The sequence below is a fragment of the Osmerus eperlanus genome, chromosome 20, assembly GCF_963692335.1.
Source record: "Osmerus eperlanus chromosome 20, fOsmEpe2.1, whole genome shotgun sequence".
Taxonomy (NCBI): domain Eukaryota; kingdom Metazoa; phylum Chordata; class Actinopteri; order Osmeriformes; family Osmeridae; genus Osmerus; species Osmerus eperlanus.
This window is the reverse complement of record NC_085037.1, coordinates 4,118,052-4,128,537: the sequence shown is the minus strand read 5'-3', so window position 1 is coordinate 4,128,537 and position 10,486 is coordinate 4,118,052. Positions and strand designations below refer to the sequence as shown.

The window sequence follows — 10,486 nt, the reverse complement described above, 5'->3', positions numbered from 1 at the left end:
TGATAGAATCTGTCCACAAATTGTAGACACAAACATTCCTTGTCTTTTTTCGATGAGAAGAATAAAAAGCTAGAGCAAGCTAACATTTCAAAGTGCTTTTTTTTTAATACTTGTGACATTCTTTGTCTGCCATAATTGACCAACTCTACGACTAAATATAAGTTATGGCGAGTCTTAAACCCTATTATAAAATGAATATAATAGTCGAGTGTTTGCCCAGAAACACCATAGCACACAGGCCTACATATAATAAGCCACACTTTATTGAATTCAATAAACCGTGTGGACAGACTGGACAACCGTTTCTTTCCAAGGGCCATCAGGCTTCTGAATGGACATTCATATGGACATTGATACACTCTCGACACTTTCTCACTAGCCACTTTACACACTGCCACTTTCAGCTACTGGTTGCACCAACAATATTGCACAAATTGTACCCCACTGTCTTTAGGTTAGTATAGGTTTATAAGTTTAGTATAGGTTACTATGTGTATTAGAGGTTTAGTGTACTGTATTTTATATTGTATATTATATTGTGTATTTAGGAGGTTTATTATATTTTAGCTTATCATAGATGTAATCTATGTTCTGAGTACTTATATGTTATGTTATGTCAGGTTGCTCTGCGTTGTCTTGTCCCAAGAATTTCAGTGCCCAGTCTGACCTTGTGTTGTTCTGTGCATCTGACACTAAAATATTTTAACTTGAACTTGAACTATATGTAAAAAATAAGTTTGACCAGGAATTGACGCATGGCTATTTGCTTCCCTCTACCGGTCTAAAATTGAAGTAATCTTTCTGCATTCAACTATATCTTTTTCAAGCAATTCGGCCTACATGATAAGCCCATCGGCACCGAAATCGGGAAAATATGACTGCAGGGACAAATAACTTAGGCTAATGTCTACCTGCCTTAACAACCTCAGACTAGATAATAAAAAATGTCGTCAGCATAAACTTTGCAATTCAAAAACGCGTCTTCAGCGGCCGTAGTAGGCCTATCCAAAATGGTCTATTGGAGCATAGCCTGGCCTGCATATTTTTGATAGCCTATGATAGCCTATATTTGATATAAAAAACATGTTATTATTCATTTCGTAGCCTACCTTTAGTATAAGTACTGTATATTATTGCCTATATTTCTCTACAGTAGCCTATATTGAGTATAGCCAGACCGCTATTGTCAAGTTCCTGTGAATTATGTTTTAAATGTAGCTCCCCTAATATTGGTGATATCGATATGGCTGATGTGTTGTAGCCTACGTAGGTTATTTGTTTCAATATATAAACGTGTTGTTAAGTCGCTATTAATGATTTCATTGTGATCGACGTCTGTCCTCCTTTAAAGTTGGGTTGCCTCTACCTGCTGATGGATTTCAGAACCATGGACAGGGATATTTATCAGAATTAGTTTCTAGCCTATTAGGAAACGTAGTTTCTTGAAGAGGTCACACCATTAATGAGTGGTAACACCCTCTCCCTCACCTTTACACAACGGTCACTTGTATACTCTCTAATATAGCAACACAACAAAATAGGCGATACTGGAGAGCAATACTCCCTTGCTCAGAGATACGCGTCAGGGGTCCTCGGCAGCCAATCTGCTCGAGCACGTAGACGCTCGTAACTCACCAGCCCCCTGTCTCGCGTTCTCATTCCCCACATAGCAGTGATCTGCTGACTCAGTGCCTTATACAGCAAGCCAGTCCCTTCTCCCGCGCCACCGAAGAGAACTGCGACCCACGCACGCTCCGCTATAGCTCCTCTTCAAGCACCACCGCACAGACTACAGACATGGCTAAAACCGCAATCGGTAAGATCACGGTTTCTGTATTTTCTCAGATTCGTTTGGGTGAATCTATAGGTTAGTTGGGCTTTTACGTGTTATGGATGCTGCGATGTGTAGCGGCAACACCCATGGTACAAAACGATGCTCGGCATCAGTGGGGAGCGGTCAAGTCTGTCGCATGCCTATAAAGATGTTTCACTTTATTAAAATAAGTAGGCCATGGCCAAGTGATTTGTTTGTTAATTCCCAGGTTATGACACCAGCCATGTATAATTTCATTAGGCTTATTAAAAAAGGGCGGATTGTAGTGAGCCCATTTATGATTGAATATAGCCTATCTAGTATTGCGCTATGTTGTCAAAAACATATTCGTATCTTTTTCAAATCATTAGACATAGGAACGCGCAGGAATATTGGCAAGGGATTTTCGTGCAACTATTGGTAGTTTTATTGATACTGCGCCGCACCTGCCACTGTGGGCCGACACATGCACACTCGTGCAGCATAATGCAGACCGGCCCCACCCAACATCCTCTGCTCCTTCATCGCAAACCAACCTCAAGGGTGTGAATGGATTTACTGTGACGAATCTTGCCATGCAACCGGGCCATCCTTTATAAGTAATACAATGGATGCAGGCAAAATAAAACAATACGGAGTGACCTCTAATGGGTGAAAAGAAAATGAATCTTCACGAGTGCACTTTGTATTTACCAAGCTAGCAAGTCAGAGTACTATGGCTCCGATTGATATTGAAATAGGTGATGCCTTTTGCAGAATGTATTCGTTGCAATCCAAACTGACGATGATGTGACATTAATTCACGACTTGTATGCGTCATATTGCCTACACCATTATGATAACTGAAATCGGTAGTAGATTGATATTTTATGGCCTATAGCATGTGATTACTTGGATATTTCCATATTCTGCTTGCACATTTTGTATGATCTGGGTCTGACGATACGAGTAAAATGACTGCGTCAAACTCTAATGTTAAAGCATTTTGGGAGGAGAAGATTGAGGCCTCAGTGAGGAGTACGTGTCTACACATTTGACGCTGCGTAGCGGAGCGTATTGACGCGCACTTAAAATCATTTTTGGACATTGGAGACAATCTTTTTCTTCTGTCTGGGGACGTCCTCGATTCCGGATGAATTGACTGGTGATAGATGGTGGCGCGTGCAGACAGACAGCAATAAAGGATGTCTTGATGTCTGTACCCACGACATGGGTTTTTTCCCCCTTGGATTGACTCTAGGGCCAAGTGGGTTTGTCCAGACACATAAGTATGATTTAATCATGTACAGTAGGAGCAGCTGTTGTGCTGTTGGACATGTTTCTCAAACAGCATTTGATGTCTCACTCCTGGAAATGGAGATGTTCTGATTGTTGAGACAAAATCTTTTTATACTCTTTTTTTCTTTGGCACACACCCTACATACATCATAGACTCAAACCGACATTTGCTCATGTGCGTTAAAACTCTGTCTGATAAGGAATAAAAACCTCTTATCATGATCCCACGAGGACCATCATTCTCAGCTAGGCGTGGCTGTTCGTCATTACCTATTGTAACCCTTATTATATACTTGGTCTTCAGGGCCCAAGTCGTTCTGAGACTATGGTGGGTCGTATGGGTGATGAACAATTTGTATCTCATTTTCCTCTCAGACAAAAAACGTGGGATGAAAATCTTCCTCATGTACTTTTGTGATCAGTTTTTGCCAGGAACGCCAGGTTCCCCACTTCCGCTGATCAGTTGCTCGAAAGGAAATTCACTTTAATCCACACAGAAGCCAAATGTTCAAATGGAAAAGGAACTGCACTTGTCCACCATGACAAATGACAATCCCAGATAATAAACTGGCTTTGCATGATGCTGTGATCTCATACGAACCGATTTTCAGGTGCTTAAGAAGCTATGTACGAATCCGTACCTGTGCAGGATCTAGCCCGTGACTCAGTACAACAGCTGTTCAATTTACCATCAGACTCCATGTTTGCTTCGGCAATTTTCAGTTGAGCTTTGTCCCTTTGCCAAACTCCAGCTCATTACAAGGCTGATTAAACATGAAACACTGGGTGTGGTTCTGGCTGAAAAGAACGTATCCTTCCTTCCTTCCTTTTTTTTCTTAAGTCAAACATGCTCTGTTGTGTCCATGTATTGAGTTTGACAGTGCACAGTGACACAGCCCATGAATTCTAGCCGCTCACCCCTACCCTTACACTTTACTAGCCAATTTTGTACTGTAATGCCTCATCATAGAGCAGTAATTATATATCCTGCCTGTCCGGAGGGAATGTGCTGTAAATGGTGGACAGTCTCTATCTGTTAGATAGCTACCTTTGGTGTTTATGGAGCCTTGGGGAGGCATATATGTTGCTGAGAGAAAGCAGTTAAAGCAATGGGGCAGAGGGGAGATTATGAGTGTGTGTGTGTGTGTGTTTGGGGCGGGGTTATCAGGTTTATGAGAATGGATGCAGATCTTGGAGGGGAGTTCTGGGGGGACAGGAAGTGAGTGGCAGCACAGAGAGACGGGGGGAAGGGATGCATTCTGAGGGGTAAGGCAGGAGAAAGAGGGGGGGGGGGTATGGGGGTGGGGGAGCGGGAGCGGCGAGGTTATTGATTGTCCGTGATGGCACATTGATGGATTACTGCAGGAAGGGAAGTGTGGCTGGCTAAGTCCCTGTGGTGAGTAACTTTCCACACAATTGTGCATGCAGATAGAGAGATGCTGAATTGATGAGATGGGCTGTTTGACGAATCATTCCTAACTGAAAATGCGTGGCTTCCCTCTTCCAAAATAGTGTGCAGATAGCTAATAGATATGATGTTTTCCATTCTGTTGTGCAGAATAGCGTGCATGCAGTTGTATGAAAATTGAATGTCAGGGGTTTTCTAATGCGGTAAAAAAAAAATGGACGAGAGCTGTTAGGAGAACACAAATAACAATCACCACAAACTTTGGAAATAATTATGTCAGCAACTGAACACTGCTGACAATTTCAGATTCAGAAGTATTTCATTATAAATGTCAACTTGCAACATGGCTGTCTTCCTGCTCTAGAAAGTTCTAATCTTGGAACTTGCAACATCCCTGCTGTCTGTCTAAATGAGGAGCTAAATACCAACCACGTGCTTCTGCTTGAAGAGCTGACAACCGCAGACTGAGAATCTTTTCAGACCTGACCAGAAGCCATTTAACCTGAATTATCTGCTCCACTGAATTGTCAATTGCCGATATCCGTGCCTCTCGAGTAACTGTGAAAATGGCTACCAGGGTGTTGCCATACACAGGTTTTAATGAGCCTGTGACAGCTAACCGCCCACATCTCTTGTCCCCCACCACCACCACCGTGGTACGGTAATTAGAAATGTAAATCTCCTCAGAGATGACTGCTTCCATTAAACCGCTTTGGGGTATGTGGTCTCAGTGGAGTTTTCAGCTCCGTTTTTTTCCTCACTCTTGTTTTCCACGATCCCTCTTTTACCTCGGCAAAAGGGTTCAAACCACTTCCCATCACGGTTTCCCCCTCCGCTCTCTCTCCTCGCCTCTTGGGAAGGGGGTTAAAAGGCCCCTCAGAGAGGCCGCGGTCCTACAGGAGAGCTGATGACATTAGGGTGGCGTCTGTCGGTCTGGTTGGAGTCTGGCTAAAGTGGCCGGGGGATTTGGATCGGGGCTGAGTTAACAGCATGGCCACCGACAATGTATCCACTATGGATTATAGGTTCATTTTCACTTCATTTGTTGTCCTCTCAATTGATCAACATGGAATAGATTCAGTTACATGAGTTTGACTAACAGAAAGTCATCCTTTAAGCAATTGTATCCCCCCTACATTGTAATTTCTTTTGAAGATTGATGTCTTCCAGAGTTTGGATAGGGGCTCCCGCAGGTGAACTTGTCTCACAGGAAGAGAAATGTGGCCCGGTTCAGCCTTGAGGGCTGAAAGTGATTGATCATGCCTGGCACCTGCATTCTGGACGTGATTGTCCCCCTGTGGGTCTCTGTACCCACAATAGCAATAGTATCTGAACAGAAACGCTGCAGTCGGAACTAGTTCCTTTCCCTCTCTCTTCCTTTGGGAATGTTCTGGAACATTGACGCACTGTAGTTCCTCACTTCAATAAAGATGCCAAATATGTACAGAGGGGAAAAAGCAAGGGTAAGCAAGGTTACTTTAGACTTTTTTTTGTTGTTACTTTTTTCATTTTCCCAGGATCCCTTCTTTCCCTTTTAGTGCACTTTTGTTCCTCCTCTTGCCTTGACCAATGCCAAATGCATATTAAACAGCTTCCAGATTGGAGCTGGCTCCACCAGTTGTCGACAGTTTTAGATCCGGTGGCCCAGTGAATCTCACTGTGGATTTGGCTCATATTATAGAGGAAGTCATTTCTCAGATAACTTAATGAATTCATTATTTGCTTCAGTAGCCAAGGAAAGATAATGATGTTGAAAAAATCTGGAGTTTGTCCGCTCAGCTGAAGCCAAAAGACTAGCCTGCGTTAGCAGATGTTTCCAGAGTCCCAAACAGACTAGGTTAGGGGGGCAAAGTAGCACCAGGCTACGCAAATAAATTATAAGGTGAAACCAAATGCATTACTAATTATGCGTGAGGATTCCTGTGGAGGATAAGGTTGTTAAGGAAACAAGTCCTTTCAAGGACAGCCCCACCTCACTTCCTGCTTCTGGCACCACGCCCACAGAAACCAGAAAATAACTACAAAGCCCATGATAATTCATCCGAATCATGATGATGTTTTATTTGTTGTCGTATTTTTAGGTTTTGCTGAATATTTATTTTCCACAAACATCTAACGAGGCTGTTTGGCCAATCCCTCGTAGGGGTTGGAGAAAGTGGGTTAATGTGTCTTTGATGTGGGGCTTTGTCTGATTGTTGATTCACAGCCTACAAAGAGAAGATGAAGGAGATTTCGGTCCTCTCTCTCATCTGCTCCTGTCTGTACCCCGAGGCTCGTAAGAACCTCATGGGCGAGTTTGAAGGTAGGCAACAGGATCAACTGCTTTGTCTCTTTTGAAGGTGTTTGAAAACACATCCTATTTTTTAAGCAGAAAAGCCACATCGGGAGCGTGGAGTTTCTCTCTCTCTCTCTTTCGTTTTGTTCCGTGTGCTCATCATCTTTTTTTCTTCTTCTCACCCCCCCCCCCCCACCTCCCACACACATGATCAATCACCCTCCTCTTCTTCTCTCCATGTCTCTCTCTCTCCACCCTCCTCTTTCTCTCTCACTCTCTCCATCTTACCACGCACCCACCCACACACGCACGCACGCACGCGCGCATGAACATGTCATCTGTCATCCCCAACACACACACACACACTCAAACACACACTTCCCCACCTTCCAGCAGACATGGAGGTCAAGCCCATCAACAAGCGGGCCTCAGGCCAGGCCTTCGAGGTGATCCTCAAGCCCCCCTCCCCCGTGTCCGACGCCGCCCACACCATTACCAACCCCCCGAAGAAGGAGGTCTCTCTGGAGGACATCCAGAAGAAGCTGGAGGCCGCGGAGGACCGCCGGAGAGTGAGTCTTCCCCTCTCATCCTCTTCTTCCTCCCCAGGCTCGACCTGCTGGACAAGAGCCGGTCCTGTCCGGCTCTAAATCCATGAATCGATTGGACCGATCGGTCATGCCGTTGAACCATCTATATATTGATCGAGCAGTGTATCGTTGGAATCAGCGACGCAATTATGGATTGGAACATATGGTCTACCGGGACACACACACACGCACACACACGTTCTCGAGAAACGACACTAACGAGCTGTTTCCTGTTTCCTTCCCCACTCCACCGCATCCCGCTTCTCAAATACACTCTTACGCTTTCACCACACACACGTGTACACACACACACACACACCCCCAGTCCCAGGAGGCGTTGGTGCTGCGGGCCCTGGCAGAGAAGAGGGAGCACGAGCGCGACGTGCTGCTCAAGGCCATGGAGGAGAACAGCAACTTCAGCCGCATGGCCGAGGAGAAGCTCACCATGAAGATGGAGCAGATCAAGGAGAACCGCCAGGCCTACCTGGCCTCCATCATGGAGCGCCTGCAGGAGAAGGTGAGGAGGGGAGAGGGGGGGGGGGTGGTGGTGGAGGGAGGGGAGGTTGGGGTTTAGAAGGGAGAAAGAAGAGAGGAGGGACATGTACAGAAAGGGGCTGCAAGGGAAGTGTACGTTTATCTGTGCTGAGGGCGTTGTTTTTTTTTTTTACAAATGTACATATGTGTGTGTGTGTGTTCAGGAGAAGCATGCCCAGATGGTGCGCAGGAACAAGGAGTTGAGAGAAGAGATCACAGCGTGAGCGGGAGCTTCTCTCACCCACCTCCCTACAAGTCTCCCTTGTAACCTACCATCTCCCCTCCCCCCATCCGTTTCCCCGCCCCCACGCCACGACCCCGCCCCCCCCCAACCACCTCTGCTGCAACATCCCCCCCCCCCACACACACACGACCACCCCTGTGTCAGAAGTCGTGGAGAACACCTGTGAGGAGGGTTCAAATCCTAGTCTCAACACCTCGAACAGACAGGGGTGAAGTGAATAAAAATTCAAAAACACAAAAAAACGCCAATTCTCCCACTCCTCTCAAAAGAATGTTTTTGCTCGATTTCAATTATGAAAAAACTTGTAAAAGTGAGTATCGTTTATTTCTTGTTTTTTTTGTAAATACTTCTTTTTTTGTTATATCCAGTACAATACAGAAGCAAGTATTGATTGCAAGTGTGCCATTCTGTTCTCCATCTCTTTATTTGTGGATGTAATTGTTTGATTATCATTTAATCCCAGACACTCCTGTTTGCGGTTCCTATTGTTATCAAGCTTAGGTGTTTGTCGTGAGTTTGCCAGCTAGTGACCGTTTGCAGTATCTGGTCGTGTCTGCCTAACTCTACGTCACAAATCTCACACAGTTTTAGTCCGAGTGTGCACTGGTGAAGGCTTCCGACCCCTCATGGATCAAACCACCGTCTCACTGATGCAACAGAGAGCCCCAAGGGAGAGGCCCCAACTATACGCGTTAGCATTCACTTCCTGTGTAATCAACGGAGAAGTACGCTAGTGTGCACTTAGCGCAACAACAAAAAAGTGTCGGAAAGAGAAATGGGACCCAGCCCGTCTGTCTCTGTGTCGAGAATGCAAGCAGTCACTGCACACTGACTCCAGCGACAGTGCTTCAGGAGAATACTATAGCATTTATGAGCCCATTCTCTCGTCTGTCTGGCTCGCGCCCCTTTTCTCAAGTCCCGCCCCGACCACGCCCCCCCCCCACCTCCCCCACCCCCGTCAGCCCACGCACACGTCCGCGACACACATACATGCCCGCACACATGCACACACACTGTGGGACACACACAAACGGAGAACGCTCGGTAAGCGTAGTCGTAGTTCAAGGTCCTCTATGTCCAACGTGTCGCCCCGCCTGTCCATTTCCTCGACCCAATGGTAGACCACAGAGTAGTGTCCCTCGCTTCTCAAGATTGGCCGAATGACCTGTCAATCATCTATTAGCATTCACGATCTCCAAGTGCACGGGTGCCATGACTGTAGAAGTGCCAGAAATGCTGCTGTGACATCACGTCAATTGCGAGGTTCTTAAGCGTGGCCAAAACTAGGATCAGTTAGACTTCCAGAGTAATCACGTAAACCAACAAAGGCGGGACAACACCAACCTGATCCACAAATCTGCATAAACTATCCATTGTAACCAGACCTTAGTCCCATCTTATCCTTATCCAATAGGACATCCTAGGATTAGGACTAAGAAAACGAGATAGCACCATGCTAGACTGTGTCAGTCTCGTACCGCTAACGTCCAAACAGACAGAAGACCATCGACTGCCAAACATCAGTATGGTCGAACCCCAATCATTCCTTCCAAGTACTAAAGAACACCAAACTGCAAATGAAGGAAGGAGTCTGTCTTTGAAAAGTCAGACGTAGTGAACGTATAAGCATAGGAGTGACAAGCCCTTAAAGAAGGAGATTCTAGGTTGGGGGGGTGGTTAAGTGAGCCTCTGGAGCCTCTGAGCTAAAGCCTAGAGGATAGCGTTGCCTAGCATTGGTCTGCTGGATGATTTAGCAAAAAGGACAATGTTAAAGCCATGTTGGTCACATATACAGGCGTGTGTGCTTTTGTGTGTGTGTGTGTATATATACAGTATGTGTGAGTGTGTGTGTGTTTCAGGATAGGTGGGTAGTCTAGGATTTGACCTTGAAAAGGAACTTTGTAGTAGGGACAGTTGCATAATGATCACTTACTGTTAACCTTCTCATGGGTGTCACAACTTCCCGTTGTGGCCCTACCTACCTGCCTACCTGACTTACTCTCCGTGTTTGTGTGTTTCCCCCTTCCACATATATCTTTGTGAGCAAGCTGTGGTTAATAAAGTTTGGGGTTCAGTCAAAGAAGCATGACTTGGGTGTATTTTTTGCATTGCAACCAACAACTGTTGTAAAGTACAGCATGTTTGCACACATCTAACCTTAACCAACAAGTATACACACACATCATTTTTCAGACATATATTTTAACTTGGGCTTCCTTATTGTCACAAAGTGAATTTTAAATTGTATTTCAATTTCAGACCTCAAGTGGCACTGTAGGACCAGAGTTGTAATACCACTTGTAACCAGGGGGTGGAGACAAAGCATATGTTTTTATCTAACATCTTT

The 10,486-nt window shown here is 45.3% G+C and overlaps 1 protein-coding gene across 1 annotated transcript; it reads left to right on the top strand.

Moving 5' to 3' along the window:
- The first annotated feature begins 1,656 nt into the window (after positions 1–1,656).
- stmn2b (stathmin 2b) lies at positions 1,657–10,222 on the top strand. Its single transcript, XM_062445629.1, has 5 exons — positions 1,657–1,816; positions 6,706–6,801; positions 7,168–7,343; positions 7,687–7,878; positions 8,060–10,222. Exons 1-5 carry the CDS (start codon positions 1,798–1,800, stop codon positions 8,117–8,119), a joined length of 543 nt encoding a protein of 180 aa, XP_062301613.1. The 5' UTR covers positions 1,657–1,797; the 3' UTR covers positions 8,120–10,222.
- The last annotated feature ends 264 nt before the right edge of the window (positions 10,223–10,486 follow it).

Bases quoted from the DNA above. Each gene is read 5' to 3' on its own strand.
- stmn2b (XM_062445629.1), top strand. The intron at 6,802-7,167 runs GTAGGCAACAGG...CCCACCTTCCAG, and splicing joins CCTCATGGGCGAGTTTGAAG to CAGACATGGAGGTCAAGCCC. The intron at 7,879-8,059 runs GTGAGGAGGGGA...GTGTGTGTTCAG, and splicing joins TGGAGCGCCTGCAGGAGAAG to GAGAAGCATGCCCAGATGGT.